Raw genomic sequence first — 23088 nt, 5'->3', positions numbered from 1 at the left:
GATCTGTTCTATTGTATTGACTGCCGTTTCTTAGGAAACCTAAAAATTCTAATTTTGATATCATTTATCGCAAATATAAATGATATATGATTTAATATTCTTGCCGTATCACCCATCCCTATAAGCTTTAGCAGCTTAAAGTTGTAAATAAGACGTGATTCGTGGTTTAAGTGGTTTTGGTTAGAAGCAAATCATCAACATGAACGTAGAAATTAACATGCGCAGAATGCGTAAAAGTAAAGCTGTAAAGGCATCCGGGAAAAAAAAATCTATAAAAAAAAAAAAAATAAACGTTTTACCATCTATTGTAGATGCAACATTGATATCGTCAGCGTTTTTAACTGATAAAATCCCAAACTCAAAGTTGTAAGGTTTTCGACTAGTAATTATGTCATTAACTACATGATTGCGTTCATTTCGCAGTTACGATATTTTCAGCAGGATGTGAAGGTGGGATTAAGTAAAACTGACTTTCATTTTCCTTGGATTGCATCTTTTTTTCCATCAGCCAACCAACCGGTCCGGTACCAAAAGATCCAGCTAGAGTCTATACTTTATCAGCAACAACAGGATCTAATGGTACAGACTGATATGAGCTGCTGATGAAGAAACAACGTTAATTCACGCAAGTCTTCCATGTTGAAAAATGGTGTTTGCTCAACACAGTAATGCTGATGCAGGCGATTTTACTGTCGTCATGGTGACCGTTCTAGTCATCTCTTGAGTCAGGGGACGATAAGCTATAAGAAGAGAGAGTAAATTTTAAACGACAGCGCTTCATCGATATTGGGAAAGCGCGTTTTAGTTCCCGAGGGCTAAAGGTGACGTCGTGTGAAGCGCATATTTTAAGCGTAACAAGAAATCAAAGAGGAGAGTTGAAAACAAGATTGAAGTGCAAGGCACTGTGTGTGCAGTGTCCTCGTTTTCCGAGGTTATTTGCGTGATCATGCAGATTTGCGCATCGAAATCCGAGTTGTCTGGAAGCTGCACAACTCGACCGTCGGCTGAGAGGGTTATGGAAGCACGTGCGAGTGAGCTCTCGTTAATTAAAACAAATGCTTTTAAACGACACGCCACAACAATCACACTGAAGTCACATCCACTGACTAGCACTCGGTAACTTAGATCCCCCTAAACAGCAACGTCGTTTTCTGTTAAAGGGTTGGTTAAGGGCGGCCATGTTGCATGCGTTCTGTGGAGTCGGAGTCCAACAGGAAGTGGGTGTGTCCTACCGGAGGCCGCCAGTAGCAGGTCCTCACTGAATGACACGCTCTTTCTCAGCATGGCTGTGTCTGATTGGCTCACGTGGAGAGGGGGAGGAGTTGTACTCCTTGGGGCTTTGGTAGTGGGAATGGGTGAAGATTTAGACTGAAGGATAGGAGAACTGGGAGACAGACAAATCCTCGCTGAAAGAAACGGAGAAGAGGAGAGGAGAGAAGATGGGTGGAGAGAAGAGAAGAGAAGAGAAGAGGAGAGAAGAGGGGTGGAGAGAAGAGAAGAGAAGAGAAGAGGAGAGAAGAGGAGAGAAGAGGAGAGAAGAGAAGAGAAGAGACGAGAAGAGGAGAGAAGAGGGGTAGAGAGAAGAGAAGAGAAGAGAAGAGAAGAGAAGAGGAGAGGAGAGGAGAGGAGAGACGAGGAGAGAAGAAGAGAGGAGAGAAGAGGAGAGGAGAGGAGAGGAGAGAAGAGGGGTGGAGAGGAGAGGAGAGAAGAGGGGTGGAGAGAAGAGGAGAGAAGAGGGGTGGAGAAAGGAGGAGAGAAGAGGAGAGAAGAGAAGAGAAGAGGAGAGAAGAGGAGAGGAGAGAAGGGAAGAGGAGAGAAGAGGGGTGGAGAGGAGAGAAGAGGAGAGGAGAGGAGAGAAGAGGAGAGAAGAGGGGTGGAGAGGAGAGAAGAGGAGAGGAGAGGAGAGAAGAGGAGAGGAAAGGAGAGGAGAGGAGAGAAGAGAAGAGAAGAGGAGAGAAGAGGAGAGAAGAGGAGAGGAGAGAAGGGAAGAGGAGAGAAGAGGGGTGGAGAGGAGAGAAGAGGAGAGGAGAGGAGAGGAGAGGAGGGAAGAGGAGAGGAGAGGAGAGGAGAGGAGAGGAGAGGAGAGGAGAGGAGGGAAGAGGAGAGGAGAGGAGAGGAAAGGAGAGGAGAGGAGAGAAGAGGAGAGGAGAGGAGAGGAGAGGACAGGAGAGGAGAGGAGAGGAGAGGAGAGGAAAGGAGAGGAGAGGAGAGGACAGGAGAGAAGAGGAGAGGAGAGGAGAGGAGAGAAGAGAAGAAAGGAGAGAAGAGGGGCGGAGAAAGGAGGATAAGGAATGAAGAGATCAATGAGAATGAAGCAAAAACGAGGTAGAAATGAATTATGAAATCACAGAAGGGAGAAAGACAAAGACTGAAGAAGATGATGATTTAACTGATTTATTTTTAATTTAAAATGTAATTTTTTAAATTTAATTTAATTTCTTATTTTCTAGAATTAATCTTTTTGACTGAGAAAAATCTGAGACGTGCTTTAATCGCAAACGTCCAATAATAATAATAATAAAATTAGATTTTATTCCCTCTCCACTGCACAGCACACTCGTTTTTGGTAGTTTGTCCCCCTGTTAAATCAAAGAACTGTTTATTCATATATTTCTTTAATAATTTAATGTTTTACACACACACACACACACACACACACACAAGAAGCAGCATGGATATAAAAAATAAAATAAATAAACACAAACATGATTAACACAATCGAAACACAACAGCAAACTGAAAGAGATGGAGGGGAAGCACGCTACCACTCGCTCTCCGTGAAAATGATGAACTGTTACATCATCGGCAGTCTAATCTCTCTAATCTAATCTCTCAGCTGGGCTGATCTCCAACTCCTAAACTCCACAGAGCTGATCTTTAATAGACTGATCTCCAGAAGCTGATCTAGTGAGCTGATCTCTAGCAAGCTAATCTTCAAAAGCTGATCTCTAGTGGCCTGATCTACAACGGACTGATCTCCAACGGGCTGATCTCCAACGGGCTGATCTCTAGCAACCTGATCTCCAACGGGCTGATCTCTAGCAACCTGATCTCCAACGGGCTGATCTCTAGCAACCTGATCTCCAACGGGCTGATCTCTAGCGGCCTGATCTCCAACGGGCTGATCTCCAACGGGCTGATCTCCAACGGGCTGATCTCTAGCGGCCTGATCTCCAACGGGCTGATCTCTAGCGGCCTGATCTCCAACGGGCTGATCTCTAGCGGCCTGATCTCCAACGGGCTGATCTCTAGCGGCCTGATCTCCAACGGGCTGATCTCTAGCGGCCTGATCTCCAACGGGCTGATCTCTAACGGGCTGATCTCTAGCGGCCTGATCTCCAACGGGCTGATCTCCAATGGGCTGATCTCTAGCAACCTGATCTCCAACGGGCTGATCTCTAGCAACCTGATCTCCAACAGACTGATCTCCAATGGGCTGATCTCTAGCAACCTGATCTCCAATGGGCTGATCTCTAGCAACCTGATCTCCAACGGGCTGATCTCTAGCAACCTGATCTCCAACGGGCTGATCTCTAGCAGGCTGATCTCTAACAGGCTGCTCTCTAGTGGCCTGATCTCCAATGGGCAGATCTCTAGAGGGTTGATCTCTAATAGCTGATCTCATCTCCAACGGGCTGTTCTACAGCAGGCTGATACGTTGCATGTTCTCTCGGCTGAGCTGATCTGCAGCAGTTCTGTAGAGAGCATGAAGTAGCGGGCTGATCCCGGGGTACGGGTGGTCTTACCGGTTTTGGGGGTGAGGCTCAGCTCAGTGTCGGAGGAGGAGGACTGGCGGCTGTAGGACTTGGAGGGGGAGAAGGAAGAGAAGGTTTGGGCTCTCAGTGGGGTGGGGGGTCCTGAGCACAACGGGACACCAGGGGCCTCCTCCCCAAAACCCGCCCTGTCAGAGCAAGGAGGAACAGACTCAATCTCACACCACGTCTGCACAGAGGGAGTGCGAGCATCTGTGTGTGTGTGTGTGAGTGTGTGTGTGTGTGTGTGTGTATGTATGTATGTGTGTGTGAGGATCAGAAAAGAAGGCCCATGAGATGCATTTCCACTGCAGGAACCTTTTTTGGAACTCTGGGCTGAAATTTTTTTGGGCTGGTTTTAGTTCCCGCTGGTACATTTCTGTAGACCAGGATGGAGTTGATTTGAATGAATCACCTTCTAACTCGGCATATTACACTTAAAAGCAATCAACAAAGTATGTTTAATTTCAAAGCGCAATATTTCCACTTCATATATACATTAGTTCCTTGGAAGGTTCCTTAATGGAAGGAGGAGAGAAAACTGAAAGGGAAGGAGGAAAAGGAGGGTTGAGAGATGAGTGTTTAACAAGGAAAAAGGCCACGGGGACAAAAAAAACGCGATGCACAGAGAGACAGCCAGGCACACCAAACAAACAAACAAACAAACATTTCAACAAAAAAGTATAAACACACACAATATGACAAACAAATGTGACAACGCAAAAAAGCAATGATGAGAAAAAGCATTTGTTTCAGCTAACCAAAGCACAACGCTCAGCTAACCAAAGCACAACCCTCTAAAAACATGGCTGACATGAGCTTCCTGAGAAATCCGCTAACTACCAAAACGATCAGGGACACGCTAACGACCTGACTGTGAGCTGAACGCAGCGCTCTGATTGGTCATTGACATGTGGTGGGGGCGGGCCATAGCTGCAGAACAGGTTGCTTTGGCAGATGAAAAGGAGAAAAAGGGAGGCCTGATGATGTCACAGCCGTCTGGTCCAATGGGAGCGAGGTTGTGATGGGGTCATGGGGGTCATTGAGGGGGGTCACGCAGGGGTCACCTGCCTACACTGCCTGGCTCTGGGACCCTCTGAGCTCCTGTGTCTGCGTTTCATACCAGCGAAGAGCAGCGTCGGCACGGAAACGGAGAAACCCTGAGACAGGCGGCTGCTCGCGCTGTGAACCGGACTGCTGTGAGTGGAGCGACATCCAAGAGCAGAAGGAGCAGCCTGCGGAGAGCTACACACACACACAGACACACACACACACACACACACACACAGTGTTTCATACAGAACACACACACAACACACACACAACACGCCAGGCACGGACGTGTACACATGCTGACACACAAGACACGCAACACACACGTACGCTCACAACACGGCGAATAAACACACCGATTTATACGAGGCTATCTGCAGATATCAGGCATTTTACAAGCTAAGACATTTTAATATATTTTAATTTAGTTAAGACCACAGAAATGTTAAATATTCATTTTATTGTGCAAACTGTGAATTACTTTTTAATTTATTACATTTAGACCATGACAATGTGAAGGTCGCCATTTTGAGAACCAGTTGGATTTGTTTTTTTAAAGCATTAAAGTCTCTATAGGCTAAAATCCACCAATGTTTGGTATTAACACTGAGGAGAAGTGGCATAAAAATGCTTAAAAAATATGGCTATATGACAAAAAATATCATATAACGCTACTTTAAGATGTTTCAACGATACGAATCATGATATTTAGGTGCCAGCAAAACAGTAGTGGCTTTTTTTTTAAATTAATGATGAATAAATGATGAATTCATTTACAAAAATAAATATGACACTTAAGAAGAAAAATAACTAAATAAATAAATAATACTACTACTACTAATAATAAATAATCACATTTTACAACTAAAGATTCAAAACCAAACTCAAATCTGCTGTTCCAAATGTCACAATTTTTTTAAAGTTATCCCGCAAAATCTCAGAAAAGTATATTGTGGCATAATTTATCACAATACTGATACTACGTTGTTTTATTTTTATTGCTGTTTTAAGAAAAATCTGTAATTTAGCTGGATTTTACACCTTTACGTTCGCAGATCAGCAAAAAAGTGCAAAAAGTCTCTTGTATTATTTGAGGTTTACATCGAGTCATTTTTGAGCAAAAGGCATGAGTGTATGAGCTGATACTCAGCATCATTCTCAATATTTTTCCCGTAGCCTGTCGCAAGATTATTTTATTTTCTCACCACAAAGCGCGTCACACAAAACTTTTAAAAAACTACATTTCAGTCCTGCGACTATAACGTGCTCTGAAAAGCTTAAAAAGTTAAACAAAAAGTTAATTTTCCATTTAGAAATCGATGTAGCGAAGCGCAGAGGACGAATCAGACTGCAGCCTAAAAGATTCTGAAGCTGGTGGCCAGAAAAGTGTATAAAACGTACCAAGACTGGGTTCTAACAAGCAGCTCAATAACAAACACTTCAGATAAATTACTAAGAAATGAGGACAGAGATATTTAACTCCTTTGTGGTGGAGTGGTTTGACTTTTGAGTCATTTTTTAAATTCTTGTTATGGATCTGCAGATTCCCTACACACACACACACACACACACACACACACACACACACACACACACACACAAAACGACAAACATATCCCAGCAAGCAGAGACGAAAAAAGCAAGCCACGTAGAAACCTACACACAAAATTAAATAAGTGTGCACAGATAAAACAACACTAACACAACACTAACACAACATTAACACAACACTAACACAACACTAACACAACACTAACACAAACACACACACACACACACACACAGAAAAATGCTGCGCAATAAGCATGACAACGCCGTACATCAGGATCTGAAATGCTTCCTGAAAGCGAACGAATGCAAGCATGCAGATGCAGGACAGAGACGGGAAAAACAGACAGATAGACAGAGAGATAGAGAGAGAGAGAGATAGAGAGAGATAGACAGACAGATAGACAGAGAGATAGACAGAGAGATAGAGAGAAAGAGAAAGAGATAGAGAGAGAGAGAGAGAGAGAGAGAGAGAGAGAGAGAGCATGCGGGAGAAGAACGAGTTTCAGTGTGTGGAGTGTTTGTGTGCTGAGGACGTATTCGGGTAGAACATACTCATAAAACTAAACAAACCCTCACACACACACACACACACACACACACACCGAGCTCCTGCACGTCCCTGCTTAACCAAAGCACTGATGTTATACACAGACACATAAAGCATAACTGAATATAATTGTATACAGATTGTACATAGAGATATAAATCTTAATAATAACATAAATGATAATAAATACATTTATTATAAATATAGTGCAAAGAAGTATAAAGTGTTAAGACTATAAATCCGTTCTCTTATGGACGTGTTCACACTGGTGTTTAAAATGTTTAAACTTTTCACACAGGCTTGAAGTGACAACAAGAGCTGCTTTAATCGTCTGATCGAGTTTACACGAAAGATTTCTTTCTTCCGATTCGGGATAAAAGACGTTTCGTACCGCAATTCATACGAACGTGCGCATGTAAACTTTCCTAGCGTCGATATCTTAACGAAAACAGAGAAGCAGGCTGATTATTTTTCTCTCAACAGCCTGGAGGTTGCCGTAAAACCATGTACACACACACGCACACACACACACCCACACACACACTCACACACTCTCTCTCTTTCTCTTCAGTTTCTATCGTCCTACTGTTTCAGTCTTTCTGGATTTCATCCTGTTCTATTTAATACACATGTAAGTAGCTTATATTTAATATTATAATTTCCTCTTGTTGTTTTTATTGTGGTTTAATGTGTCTTAATTTATTACACTGTGATTTTAATCACATATATTCGTCATTACTATTAAAATGATTTGTTATTAAACTTCATTGTACATCTAAAAGTTTCCAAAGTTTCACCCTTTTTCTCTTTAAGCCAAAAAAGTGCCGTTTTCCAAAATTTTCACTGAATTCCCAATAAATATAGCTAGGTTTAGCTAGACTCGCTATATTTAGCTATACGATATTAGATTCACAGTACTGTGCAAAAGTCTTAGGCGCATGCAAAGAAATGCTGTAGAGCAAAGACGCCTTCAAATATAATGAAATTAAATGTTTCTACATTAAAAAATCCTATAAAGAGCAGTAAACAGTAATAAATGAAACAAAGTCAGTATTTAATGTGACGATCCTTCACTTTAAATAAATAAAGCAGTATCTGAGGTGCAGTGTGTGCAGTTTTATAAGGAAATGAGCTGGAAGTGTTACTGAGCATCTTGCAGAAGCAGCCACAGTTCTTCTGGAGACTTTGACTGTCGACTCGCTTCTTATTTCTGCAGCGAAACCCAGCAGCCTTCATTATGTTTTTATCTGAAAAGTGTCTCTCATGGAATCTGCTGCTTTCTTTACTGACATACAAACATTTTTCTGTAACATTTCATTCTGTGCTGGAAAACTAATGTTTGGAATCTAAAATGTTTTTGTACTGAATCAATAATGTAGAAGTCAGAAAATAAACATCTATAACAAAGTTTGTACTAAAAGAAATAGGGTGCCAAGACTTTTGCACAGACAAACTCAAAACATAATCTATTCACCGTGAAAGAAAGCGAAGACGTTGAATCTTTCAAGCGGGAAAATTGAGTCGAGATGAGTAAAGATTATTAACGCGAGATGAGCGGAAGTGGGCGGAGCTTCCAGCGGGTTGGTTAATATCCTGTTTTGAACAGGATGATTGGTGTAAATTGTTATTATTTTGTTTATAAATCTTATTATTTTCATTTAGTACTGCCCTTCAGAAGCTACATAAGATATTTACATGTTTCCCAGAAGACAAAATAACAACAACAATGTACACCGATCATCCTGTTCAAAAGTTTACACCCCCCCTCCGGCTCTTCTTGAGCATCAGTGAATGTTTGCAGCTTCTGTAATCGTCGTGTTCGAGTCCCTCAGCTGTCCTCAGTGTGAAAAGATGGATCTCAGCATCATATAGCTGCTGCTGGAAAGGAGTCAAGTATGCAGAAGATGCTGGAAAAGCAGAGAATGTGCAGGAGCTGGAGGATTTTTCTGAAGAACAGTGTGCAGTTTAACTGCTCAGGACAAACAAGAGCCTCATGAACAACTATCACAAAACATTAAAACAGTCATTCATCTGCAATTTGTCTAAAACATAGAGTAATTCAATTTAAAATTGTTCACAGACTGCATTGGTCCAAAGTGAAGTTCAAACCAAAAATTCTAACCAAATTTAGACCCTAACTATCTCACATGTTTTAGCTTTGTCCAAAATTAAAAGATTTCTGGTAGCTGGTATTTAAATTTCTCTCTGATACAGTAAAGACATGTACAGAGCCTGAGGCCATGATTTCAATATTTGGTATCAAACCACGATCCTTAAGTTTTAATCAAAGTAAGAAAAATTTCCAACCTTCAAGCAATAGCTCAAGGACTTACTACATTACATGGCCTTAAAAAAAAATACAGCACACTATAAGAGGCTGCACTAACATGTTTTATGTTACTTAGCAACCTGTTTTAGATCAGATACAGAACATGGATCCCTCAGTTATCTCAGAGGAGTAGAAATTAATTTTTTCTCCATATTAGAAAGCTTAAATGTATAATTGTGCAACAGGGGGAATTGCTATGGGTAGGGATGTTATCTAGAAAAGGAAAAAGATGTCTAACTGGATTATACGTCTCATGTTTGACAAAATATTCACTAAAAATACTTTGAAAAAAAAAAAACCCATAGAAACAGTCGCTGATCATCAGGTCACACGCACAGGATTAAGAATCGAGCGTGTGGAAACTTTTAAACTGGTTAATTTGTGTTTATTGTGTTTTGTGGACTAGATGGAACCATCTGCTGACTGTAGATGTGTGTGTATAGATATGTGTGTGTGTATAGATGTGTGTGTGTGTGTGAGGTAAGGTTATGCATCAGAATACAAAATAAAATAAATGAAATGCACCAGGTGTGAACACAGCGTAACCTGAGACTCGGCCCACGCGCCGGCGCAGGAGCTCATGGTGTGTGTGTGTTTTTTTTTGTTTCTCACCGTGACATTACTCACTCTTTTATATCTTTTGACGGAGAGGAGTTAGCGGGGTTTGTGGCCCCCACAGGTGCGTGTGTGCTGCTGATTTTGTCGAGCGTGCAGGCGGTACCGATGGCGCGCACAACCAGGCCGGATTCTCCTTCCAGGTCGAAACACTGCAGGTAGCCAACCACGGCGTTCCCGCCCATCTCCAGCACCTTCAGCCCGATCTTCCTCTGGAGCTCGCCTGTAGAGAGAACCCAAACACACACACACACACACACACACACACACACACACACTTCTGCAGTTAATCATCCTGCAGCTCGGATTACGTCTCTCAGCTTTTCCAAGAACTTGCAACGCCTCATTTCAATTCAATCTCTGTTTAATTATCATTAACATTAGCATAACTTTAAACTGTCAGATTTAACATTTCATTGTAGATCTATTTAATCTTTTAGATCAAAATTTTTCTTCTTTTTGATTATTTTTTTTTTTTTGGTGAAAGCACAGAAAGCTACGGCGTTGCGTCAGTGCATCTTTCGAGCACCTTTTTACAGAACACGCGCTGAAACACTACTGGCATGAAATGGGGGAAAAAAAGGGGGCGGGGCTTCCACAGAGTGTCAATTAATACCGAAGAGATCAAAACAGCGAATAAATGTTAAGTGCCTCATCTAAAGAGTTTATAATTTAAAAAAAAGAAGCTCTTTTGGTGTATTTTGAAGTGTACTGTGATGACAAAGGCATGACAGAGTGTTTTAAATATTTATTTTTGGTATTTTCCATCTCACCATGTATCACGGAGCTAAACGAGAAGGATTATCGATTATTCATAGCCTGAAGTTCTGAATTTTGCTCGCGAGATGCTGTCGCATGTCACACCAAACCTCATCGTTCATGTTCACGTTTAATCCTTAATCCTAAATTAATCCTGGGAATTCATAATCTGGCGTCTCACCCCGTACACTCCTAAACCCTGGGCTCTTATTTGCATATCTGCGCTGACAATAACTACGACCGGATAAATAACGGCTCGTCTCACGCTTTCCCTTCTGAGCCCGGTTCCTCTCAAGGTTCCTTCCTCATATCATCTCAGGGAGTTTTTCCTCACCACCGTCACCTCTGACTCGCTCGTTAGGGATAAATTTATCAATTTAAAATTTATTTTGGTTTAATTCAATTTGAATGTATTTATTTCTGTTAAGCTATTTTGTGACAATGTCCACTGTTAAAAACGCTACACGAATAAAACTGAAATTGAATTGTTTATTGATTTGTTTGCGTTCCCTTTACGAAAAGGGTTTCTGTGACTGTACAAAGCGCGTGATACGAGGCACGAGCTGTTCGGTTTCTGATTGGGTGTCTGTTGCTACGCGTCGTTTCACACCGCAAACGCTTCGAAGCAGGGTTTCGTAACCTCGTGTATAAACCGCGCTTCCACATTACAAGTGTGAAACGTTCCTCTAGCCGGGGTTTAGGACGACGATGACGCGGGGTTAAGCGCGGCGTGAAAAGCTCTGACCCCGTGCACTTATTTATCACAAAGATAATTCGATCTAAACGTTTTGCGTTTCCTCAAAATGGCTTACAACCACAACAACAACTCCTCAAAGTCCTCCTATCGACATCATCGCGACACGCATCCTCAGCCCGCTGCGCGAGCGTCCGTACCTGACATGAGAGAGATGAGTCTCTGCCGCGCCTCGTTGGACGCTCGCGGGGTCCGTATGCGGTCGATCCACTGGTACTCGGGATCCTCGTTGACCACCAGCTCCTCCACGAAGCCGTGGACCATCATGGCGCGGTAGCATCGCGGGATGGACGTGGCTGAGGGAACGAGCGAGAGAAACACAGCTGCGTTAAAGCGGAACGAAGTGAAGCGCGAACACGCGGGAGTCGAGCGGAATCGAATAAAAACTCACTACAGAAGAACTTGACTCCGCAGGAAGACTGTCTGAAGCGGTTCAGATCGTTGAAGAGGTCGACTTTAACGAGGACGTTGATCTCTCCTCTTATACCTAAACACACACACACACACACACACACACACACACACACACGGAGTGTCATTAAACAGAAACACACACACTCACTACACACTTCCTGTTTCACAGTGTGTTTATTACAGAATTATTCAAACAAAATCGATGTTCAGTATAAAGAACAAAATCCTAAATCCTTGTGCTTTAGTATTTGTAATTGTTTTGCTTTTTTTTTTATTTTTTTTATTAAATATTAAATAAATGTTATTGTTATGATCAGACGATATCCACACAGGGATAAATTACTGCATGTATTTGTATAAATTACGTATAAGATCCACTTCTCTCCAACATCGCCGCCATCGTCACTGCTTTTTAACTGAAAACGTGACTTTTTATTGAACCGACACGCTGTTACTCTGTCACATTTTTATAGCTGTTCAGTAAGACTGTCACTAAAACCCTCTTAAATTGAGAAACATCTTTTTATAGATATTACAGGAGAACACAGAGAAGAAGGAGAACATGGAGAACATGGAGAAGAAGAAGAACAAGGAGAACAAGGAGAACATGGAGAAGAAGGAGAACATGGAGAACAAGGAGAACATGGAGAACAAGGACAACACGGAGAACAAGAAAAACAAGGTGAACATGGAGAGCACGGAGAAGAAGGAGAACACAGAACGCAAAAAACACGGAGAACGCAGAGAGCATAGCGAATGCAGAGAACACGGAGAGCAGGGAAAAGAAGGAGAACACGGAGAAGAAGGAGAACACGGAGATCCTGGAGAACTCTGAGAACACGGAACCGGCGTTCAATAATGATTAGGTCACTGTAAAATAAATATTTATAACTTTTTATATGTTTCCAAACCACACAGCGTTTGATTCACTTCCTGCAGTGAGTCGATTCAGAGTTGAATCGCTTTCTCACTAGAGCTCACTCGCTCAGGCGCTCTGGGACCCGCTGCGCTCTGGGACCCGCTGCGCTCTCGGACCCGCTGCGCTCTGGGACCCGCTGCGCTCTCGGACCCGCTGCGCTCTGGGACCCGCTGCGCTCTCGGACCCGCTGCGCTCTGGGACCCGCTGCGCTCTGGGACCCGCTGCGCTCTCGGACCCGCTGCGCTCTCGGACCCGCTGCGCTCTGGGACCCGCTGCGCTCTCGGCTAAAGACTACAGAACGGCCCCGAGGAGGAGGAACAGAACACACAGGTGTGTGAGGACGGGACGCACCGTGGATGGTGTCGTAGATGGGAAACCAGCCGGAGATGACGGTGGCGGCTTCACTGCACAGCAGCGGGTCGATGTCGATGTAGACCTTCCCTATGGCATCATTCGCACTGTACGTGTCGTGATCCAGAACCGTGATCTGTAACGGCTCGTCCTGCAGATCCTCATCATCCACCTGCAGACAGAGAGAGAGAGAGAGAGAGGGAGAGAGAGAGAGAGAGAGGGAGAGAGGGAATATACCACAGAGAGAGAGAGAGAGAGAGAGGAGAGAGAGAGAGAGAGAGAGAGAGAATACACCACAGAGAGAGAGAGAGAGAGGGAGAGAGGGAATATACCACAGAGAGAGAGAGGGAGAGAGAGAGAGAGAATACACCACAGAGAGAGAGAGAGAGAGAGAGAGGGAGAGAGGGAGAGAGAGAGAGAGAGAATACACCAGAGAGAGAGTGAGAGAGAGAGAGAGAGAGAGAGAGAGAGGGAATACACCACAGAGAGAGAGAGAGAGAGAGAGAGAGAGAGAGAGAGGGAATATACCACAGAGAGAGAGAGAGAGAGAGATGGAGAGAGAGAGAGAGAGAGAGAGAGAGAGGGGGGGGGGGGGGGGGGAGAGGGAGAGAGAGAGAGAGAGAGAGAGAGAGAGGGAGAGAGGGAGAGAGAGAGAGAGAGGGGGGGGGGGAGGGAGAGAGAGAGGGAGAGAGAGAGGGAGAGAGGGAAAACACCAAACGCAGAGAAAATTGCATGTTAAATTGAACAAAATTGTAATTTAATTAAAAATAAATAACTCAAACTCCACATCAGCTTTACCTCAAACTTAAACCACTCGGAATTCCACTGAGGATTTAGTGACTTCGGACACACGTCAGTTTTAAAAGTCGTGTTTCCAAACTTCACCTGTGGAACATAACGAGGTCACGAGAGTCATTTAGAGATTTCATTCCCAAAAATATATATATATATAAAAATCTAAAAATGCTTTGAGAACATGTCTACACCTCATTCAAGAAGACAGCATCTATGAATATGCTTGATATGCAAATTAGAAACGCAGTTCATCAGAATCGATTAACGTCCTCATTTTCTCTCTGTCGAAACACACTGTTACCATGACAACCACCATCGGTTCAACACTATTCTCTAACATCGCTAGTCACCATAACGCAGGTTCGGGAGCTAATTATTTCGCAGTTCTGCATCATCCTCTGATCATTTGCATATCGGCCCTGATTGGTTCAACACCGTAGCGTTTATTTAGTGACGTCACACCACGAGTTCACGCGTAGCCCCGCCCCTGGATCAGCCTTATACTGCATAAAAGTGCCAAATGCACATCTTTAATAGATGTTAATTGTGTTCTTTCTGCTTTAAAATGCATCATAACGTCGTTAATGACGCGTTACTTGACGTTTGCGTGTGTTACAAGCAGGAAAGTGAAAAATCCAGCACTTTCCAAAACATTTCCACTCTGATTTTTTTATACTTTCTTAAATAAAAGACTTGTGATATGCATTAGAGATTAAAATAACGAAACACACAACCCCTGAAGAACTGAATCAAACCCCGCCGTGTCATGTTAAGGCTGATGTCACCTCTACGAAAGCATCGGTGAGGTCGCTGGCGCGGTCCATCACAGGCAGGTGTCGACCCGCCATGATCTTCGCCTTCAGCTTCCCCGGCATGGTGCAGATTCAGACCAAACCTGAACGAACAGAACACAAACGAGTGTGAAATGTTAGCATTAACACGGCTGTTAGAGGATGTAAACATGCTGGAGACAGGTGAGGAAAGCGATCACGTGGTCACGCCAGGTGGTTCTGACAGACACGGGACATTTATACAAGTGATAGAAATTTCGACTCTTTTCACTGAGTCAAATCAACTGACTCGGCTCACCATAAGAGTCGACTCCTTCAGCTCCCAAATGACTCATTGACATTTTGTTCTAAATATTTTGAACAATCAGAATTAATAAATGATATATAGATATAGTCACATGTTTCATCCATAATAACACTCATGTGCTGCTGAAAGTTTTATTTGATTTAATTAATTTTAAAAAACTTCAAACGTGTCCAGAATAATGCGCTTACTGAAGAGGAATTAATTCATACAAATAAGCAGCTCAGATGTCTAAAAGAGGTTTCTGCAGAAGCTTTTTGATTAAAATATTCTACAATAGTGGCTGATATCTATTTTAACAAACAAAAAAGAAAATAAAAAACGGATCATATTTACGAAGCAACTCTCAACGGTCAGTTAGAAAAAAAGAACCGATTCAGGAATCGACTCGTTCGTGAACAAAACATCAATAAGTCATACAGAGCAACCAAAATTATACGTGTAAAATAATGACAGTGTCATTTTAGTGTCAGAAATCTTAGAGTTTTAATAAATACAACTGATATTGTTGGTTTAAGCAATAATTTGACGCATTAATAAACCAAATATGAAAAACACGTAAATAAAATTGCGTATTATGCGTAAATTGTTTTATATAAATAAAAAACAAACAAAAAAAGTCACACAATTAGTGTATGTTTTTTTTATTTATTTTAAAAATATATATATATACAAATATTTATAGTTATATATATACTTTTTCTTTACTAATAAGCATTTTTACACAGGCATATTTTTGGACAGACTCTCTCTCAGACCGCTAACTGTATGCTAACATTTTAGTCAGGCGACGATCTAACGCAATTAGCTGCTTCTTTAAGCAGTTATAAGAAAAACTGAACATGAAAGGGAACATCATTGTAATCATTAAAGTCGAAAATAATGAGTTAAATAACTAAACTTATTAGCTGTAACAGTCAGTTACACCAAAGCTTCCTTCACCTGTCATAGCTAGCTCATTAGCTACACGGCTGTACAGATTGCTAGAACTAACAGGGGCCGTGTCCTAAACCTCACACTAGTGCACTATAGAGTACGCTAAAGTAGTGCGCTACGGTGTATCAGTTTGACGCACTATGAAGTAGTGCACAAGTACGCGGTTTAGGATGTAACCATAGGAACGCGCGCGCTCGCACTCTCGCGCCCACACCAAGGCCAAATCTGATTGGCTGAATATCAAACGGCGCGTGCTCCCTACATAAGCGCACTTCCAAGGGGCGACAATATAATAACCGTAATGGCGTCCTTACGCCCTACTTAGTGCACTTAGCGTCCACTTGAACGCCATTTAGGACGTCACTTGTTGGTTAATATGGCAGCAAGCTAACAAGACCCTTGACACAGCTAGATTAGCGGTTAATGCTAATGTGGATGGTTGAACTTTCTGATTTTTTAAAAATGAAATGTTAATGTTAATGACTCACCTGATATCAGTGTTTAATAAACAAAGTTGTAAAAACACCACAGCGTTTTAATTTGATGGTCCATCGGCTTGACGTCCTTTTAACTCCCATAACACGGATTTTTTAAATTAATATCACAACAAAGAATGCTAAATGTTCTATTTAGCTCTATTTAAGATCATGTCTTCGCTCTTGCTGGTCCAAAAGGGTGTTATTAATGTATTAATGAAGCTTGTTGAAGATAAACACAGTGCAGAGCTTCCTCAGAAACACCTACATGCAGGAGGGATCACTCAGGGTTGCCAGAGTGCACAAAATCCCTCCTAAAACTACAACCACTGTACAGCTTTTAAGGGCTATTTTCAGTGCAGGGGTGCACAAACTTTTCTACTTAAGGCCCAACTTGTAAATGAAATGACGTAATGATTATAATATTATATTGCATTAATAAATATGTAAGGAATAAAACACAACAGAGTGGTGTGATGAAGCGAAGTTCGTCTTACCATGGATTATTTCCTCTAACAGCGTGAAGAGAATGTTTTATTCCTCTTACACCACAGCAATGTATCACACGTCATCTGTTTACTGGCTCATTTAACGTTAGTTCCTGTTTTCACTTACGTTACAGCAGCTACTGTATAAAAACATATAAATCTCTCCACGTGATCACGAATTATCTATCACCAGAATCATTAAAGACACTTTACACACCACAAACATTCACCTGTTTCACTCTAAACACATTCAGGGTTCAGTTTAACTTTCAATTCTGCATGTTTTATTTACTTTAAAAAAAAATAATAATAATAATAATAAACTGCTGCACTAACAACACAATAAAGAATAACTTGGCAACCCGAGACTCCTGCAGGGAAGGACTTCCGGGTCAGAGACGAAGGTCAAAGCAGCAGCAAGTCAACTGCAACAGACACTTTTATAATTATTATTATTATTATTATTATTATTATTATTTACATCACCTGTTTATATTCTTCTTTTTAAAATCTCTAAATCGTTTAGCTAAACAAACAGGAGCATTTCATCCTACACAATAATAATAATAATAATAATAATAATAATAATAATAATAATAATCAGATCAGTTTTTATGATATTTTTGTTAGTTTTTTAGATTCTTTTATTAAATTTTTTTGTCAGATTTTTTTTATCATATTCTTTAATTAATTTTTATCAGATTCTTTTTTAGATTTTTTAATCAGATTCTGTAATTAGATTTTATTGGATTTTTTTTATCAGATTTTTAACTTAATTTTTATATTAATTTTTGTTAGATTTTTAAATCAGAATCTTTAATTAGATTTTTTAAGTCAGATTTTTAAATTCATTTTTTATTAGATTTTTGATAGATTTTTTAATCAGATTCCTTTTTTTAGTTTTTTTTTTTTGTCAGGTTCTTTAATTAGATTTTTGATCAGATCTTTTTTTGATTCTTTATAAATTCCTTCGTTAGATGATTTATTCGATTTATTCTGACTGTATTTAAGTCGTACAGTGGATCAGTTCATCAGACTAAAAAAGAATTTAAACAGAATGAGTGTAAAATTGCGGAGGAGGTTTTTAAACAGTGCTCGACTCTTAGCGTGCTGTAGCAGAAATCTGGATTTTGTTTGGATGAAAAGTTAATTATAAAAAACAATAAAAGAAATTCTGCTTTAGAAACGACTTCATTAAATAAAAATAATAATAAATAAAAACGATGGTAGACATTAACATGTGCTTCATACTGAATTTATTTAATATTTAATATTTAAATTCTCATTGTAATATACACCTGTGCTGTCATCATATGTGTGTGTGTGTGTGTGTGTGTATTTATATATTTTATACATTATAAATTTTATTTTAATTAATTAATTTAAATTTTTTTTACACTAACGAACATCTCAAAGGATCACAGATATAAAGTCAGAGACTCAACGACTAAACCCCTGAATATCAACACGATCCTATAATTATATTCTATTATTACACTGTCAGATGACCTCAGCTAACACACACACACACACACACACACACACACCTCAGCTAACACACACACACACACACACACACTCACACACACACACACACACCTCAGCTAACACACACTCACACACACACACACACACCTCAGCTAACACACACTCACACACACACACACACACACACACCTCAGCTAACACACACTCACACACACACACACACACACACACACCTCAGCTAACACACACACACACACACACACACACACACCTCAGCTAACACACACTCACACACACACACACACACCTCAGCTAACACACACTCACACACACACACACACACACACACACCTCAGCTAACACACACTCACACACACACACACACACACACACACCTCAGCTAACACACACACACACACACACACACACACCTCAGCTAACACACACACACACACACACACACACACCTCAGCTAACACACACTCACACACACACACACACACACACACACACCTCAGCTAACACACACTCACACACACACACACACACACACACACCTCAGCTAACACACACACACACACACACACACACACACCTCAGCTAACACACACTCACACACACACACACACCTCAGCTAACACACTCACACACACACACACTCACACACACACACACCTCAGCTAACACACACACACACACACACACACACACCTCAGCTAACACACACACACACACACACACTCACACACACACACACACACACACTCACCCACACACTCACACACACACACACACCTCAGCTAACACACACACACACACACACACTCACACACACACACACACCTCAGCTAACACACTCACACACACACACACCTCAGCTAACACACACACACACACACACACACACACCTCAGCTAACACACACTCACCTCACACACACCTCACACACCTAACACACACACACACACACACACACACCTCAGCTAACACACACTCACACACCTAACACACACACACACACACCTCAGCTAACACACACTCACACACACACACTCACCTCACACACACCTCACACACCTAACACACACTCACACACACCTCAGCTAACACACACACACACTCACACACTCACACACACCTCACACACATACACACACACACACACACACCTGAGCTAACACACACACACACTCACACACTCACACACACCTCACACACATACACACACACACACACACACACACACACCTGAGCTAACACACACACACACCTCACACACATATACACACACACACACACACCTCAGCTAACACACACACACACACACACACACACACACCTCAGCTAACACACACACACACACACACACACACACACTGTGATTGTGTATTACATTCCTGAGTGTCCTTTGGTGGAAATGTGCTAATACTGGCACATTCACTCAGTGTGTGTGTGTACGTGTGTGTGTTTGTGTGTGTGTGTGTGTGTGTGTGTGAGGTGTGTGTGTGTGTGACGGACGGCCACAGTGGTGCATAGTCTGGGAAACACACATGCCTGAGCTGTGACAGTGGAAAGGTTGCTGAATAAATAGTCTGTGTTCAGGTTTAGTGTTCAGAGGCGGAGTTTCCTCTCACACACCCAAACTAACGCTCTAATATTCATTTACTCAAATGTTTATTTATTTATATCAATATTGATTTATTTACTTATATATTTACATATTTATTATCTGTTTAAATCATTTTATTTATTTATTTACTCGTTTGTGGATACTTATCATATCTTGCTTATCACTCATTTATTTATTCATCTAATTATTTATTTAATTTTGTCGCTTGTTTGTTTGTGTGTTTATTAATAATTTATTTATTTGTTCATCTAATTATTTACTTTGTTTGTTTGTTTGTTTTTGTTTTTTAAAAGGAGTTCTCAGGTGATGTGTCTGTGTCGTAGCTCCACATGTGCAGAATAATTCCGTCTTTCCAAACAGGAACCTTTACCAGGAACCTTTTCTGAAAAAAAAAATTCTGTTCTAAGGTTTCAACATGGAACCTTTAATGGTTCCCACAGCCAGAAAAAGAACCCTTTTGGTTTCTAGACTATCTAGTTATGCATCTGTGTAAAATACTGCATGAGATTCCTCCCACTGATTAAAACAAACAAACAAACAAACTTATTTACAAATTTAAAAAATTTTAAAAAGCAAAAATAAATAATAAATAAACCCATAGATGCACAAATGTCATAATTAAACTTTTAAAATGTTAAACACTTTATAGAAACATGTAGCGTTATACTGTATATTTATTCATTTATTTGGTGATGAAGCGGAGTTTCTGTTACCATCCTGACATCACGTCCCTGAGTGTTTTATTCCTCTTACACCACAGCGACTTACCAACAATTACACTTTATTATTTATTAAAGAACGACACATCATACTTTTTATCCATTTGTAGTTACTTTTAATGTCGGTGAAACGAGTTAGTTCCTGTTGTCACTTACGTTATAGCAGCTATAAACACTCGTTCCCTCACCAGCCTCTTTATTCTCTCTCTTCATAAGAAAAATAATCGCAGCTTGTTCCGCATGTTACTGAGAAACCGCAAAGAAGCGTAAACTCCTCTGTCCTGCTGAAGACGTCGCAAAACTGAAACTTACAGCTTTACCTCTGACTGTTACAAAGCGCTGACACTGGAGACTCCTTCCATACATGTTAAACATAAACGTCCCTGTGAATGAGCTGTTACTATAGAAACGATAACGTATTAAAACGAGCGCATTAATATAAACCTGCGCTACTGTCAGAGCTGCTGTTATAGAGAACTAATCAATTCGGACACTGTTTAGCGTGCGTTGTTGTGTGTTTACGTGGCTGAGGTCTATATGATGTCGTCCTGCTGTATGTTTAGTTGACGAGGTGCGAACTTTACGGCCTCGTCTAATTTACGTCCCGTTTTATCGCGTCCTGATTAGTGAGCTGCACTCAGCTATCGGTGTCTTTAGATCGGTGTCGTGACTCCGAATGACCTTCTGATCTTTACTGGTTTTAGCTGAACGCCGTGTGTGAGTTCAGCGATCATCATGTGTAAGAAAAAAATAAAATAAAATTTAAAGTTTATTGTAAACAGTTTGAGTTTGAGAATTAGAGATGAGAAGAAACACTTGGAGAGCGGTTTAGTTTGTCCTTGTGTCTGAGGAAGGGTAAGGCTATTCTTCATCTCACACACACACACACACACACACACACACGTCGGCCTTTGTCATGGTAAAAGCAGCTGTCTGTTCAGTGGAATTCCTGTGCTATAATTATTTAGCTGCCATCTGTCCATCCTTCTGTCACACACATAAAACCCATTGTCTCTGAGCGCTGAGCTTTCAGGAGCCTCGTCCGTCTCTACACGCAGCGTCTCAGCAACAGGTACTTTACATTTTATACCCGTTTACAGTCACCTGGTTTATACACCTTAGTTATAGTCCGACTGTAAGATCCTTCACGTGTTACTGGATTTAAAATTGTTTAAAAATTTCTTCTTCTTCTTCTTCTTCTTGTTTTTACTGTAAAACTTAAATAATTAAAATAATAAGATAACTTACTCACTTACTCTTCTTCTTCTTCTTCTAACTGTATACAAGATAACTTACTTACTTACTCACTCACTCACTCATCCTCCTAGTACGCTTTTTACTGGATTTAAAATTGTTTATAATTTCTTCTTCTTCTTCTTCTTGTTTTTCTTCTTTTTACTGTATACATGACTAAAACTAAAACTTAAATAATTAAAATAATATCCAGACATCAATATCCAAAACTTGTCCTGATAATTGGAGTTAAAGAGAAGAAATAACTTTTACACAACTTAAGGACGCTGTCGTGGTTTACAGTGGGTTATTATTTTACTGTCTACACGACAAAAACTAAAATTAGAAATGAAAATTTAAAATTAAAATTTAAAATTGTTCTTCTTCTTCTTATTTTACTGTATACATGACTAAAACTTAAATAAATAAAATAATAACCAGACAACTTACTCACTCCTTCATTCTCTCAGTAAACTTTTTACTGGATTTAAAATTATTTATAATGTCTTCTTCTTCTTCTTCTTCTTATTATTATTATTATTGTTACACTGTAAAACATTTCAAGTTGGTTAAACTTAGAAACAAAAGTTCAGCTGCTGCTTTAAAAAGGTGAATAAACTCAACTTGAAGATAATCTTTGTTTCAACTCAAAGTCAAAACTGCGGATTACTTTAAGTTTAACTTAAGTTTTAAGTTAAACTTGAGTCTGTGTATTTTTTGTTTTTGAAATAAATGACGTGTTGTTTTCTGTTTTCTGTCACGTTACAGATTTCACAATGGCCGATGAGTGAGTATCATTCATTTAAAAAATATTTTTTGTCTTTTTTATTCATTTAAATTTATCGTTCCACCAATATATAATTCTATAATTTTATTCATACACATGTATATACATACATTAATATTTTTCTGTTTTTTCTCTCATTTTTCTGCTAAAACCTCTACAACAGTGTAAGTGTTTTCAATTTTATAATATACATTTAAACAAAAAATATATAATATTTATATATTTAACTAAGTTTAATAAGTGGTAAAAAAAAAAAAAGTTAGATTCTGAGAAAGTCAAATGCTTTTTAGAGACTGAATCTTACACTCATTCTGCATGTGCTGTGATTCTCCTACAGTAATTGTTGTTGTATTGTTTGTTTGTTTGTTTTTGTTTGTTTGTTTGTTTTCATGTGCAG

At 40.3% G+C, this 23088-nt stretch overlaps 1 protein-coding gene across 15 annotated transcripts in view; it reads right to left on the bottom strand.

Annotated features, from left to right (window-relative positions):
- The window catches only part of c2cd5 (C2 calcium dependent domain containing 5), a 44155-nt gene extending 27500 nt beyond the window's left edge, over nucleotides 1–16655 (bottom strand). For 8 of the 15 annotated variants that reach the window (XM_053234890.1, XM_053234892.1, XM_053234895.1 and 5 more), the window contains exons 1-9: nucleotides 16359–16655; nucleotides 14625–14734; nucleotides 13843–13929; nucleotides 13045–13216; nucleotides 11752–11847; nucleotides 11501–11656; nucleotides 9860–10070; nucleotides 3747–3901; nucleotides 1233–1406 (exon numbers count right to left, since the gene is read on the bottom strand). In XM_053234890.1, the coding sequence (XP_053090865.1) occupies nucleotides 1233–1406; nucleotides 3747–3901; nucleotides 9860–10070; nucleotides 11501–11656; nucleotides 11752–11847; nucleotides 13045–13216; nucleotides 13843–13929; nucleotides 14625–14714 (1141 nt within the window). In that variant the 5' untranslated portion in view covers nucleotides 14715–14734; nucleotides 16359–16655. Of the gene's footprint in view, nucleotides 1–1232; nucleotides 1407–3746; nucleotides 3902–4823; nucleotides 4998–9859; nucleotides 10071–11500; nucleotides 11657–11751; nucleotides 11848–13044; nucleotides 13217–13842; nucleotides 13930–14624; nucleotides 14735–16358 lie in introns of those variants that run through there. The other 7 variants (XM_053234897.1, XM_053234900.1, XM_053234901.1 and 4 more) reach the window with 4 other exon arrangements.
- Between the last annotated feature and the right edge of the window lie 6433 nt (nucleotides 16656–23088).

This window comes from Pangasianodon hypophthalmus, chromosome 6 (assembly GCF_027358585.1).
Source record: "Pangasianodon hypophthalmus isolate fPanHyp1 chromosome 6, fPanHyp1.pri, whole genome shotgun sequence".
NCBI classification, from domain to species: Eukaryota; Metazoa; Chordata; class Actinopteri; order Siluriformes; family Pangasiidae; genus Pangasianodon; species Pangasianodon hypophthalmus.
Note: the sequence above shows the minus strand (reverse complement) of the source record. Positions and strands in the feature narration are given on the sequence as shown.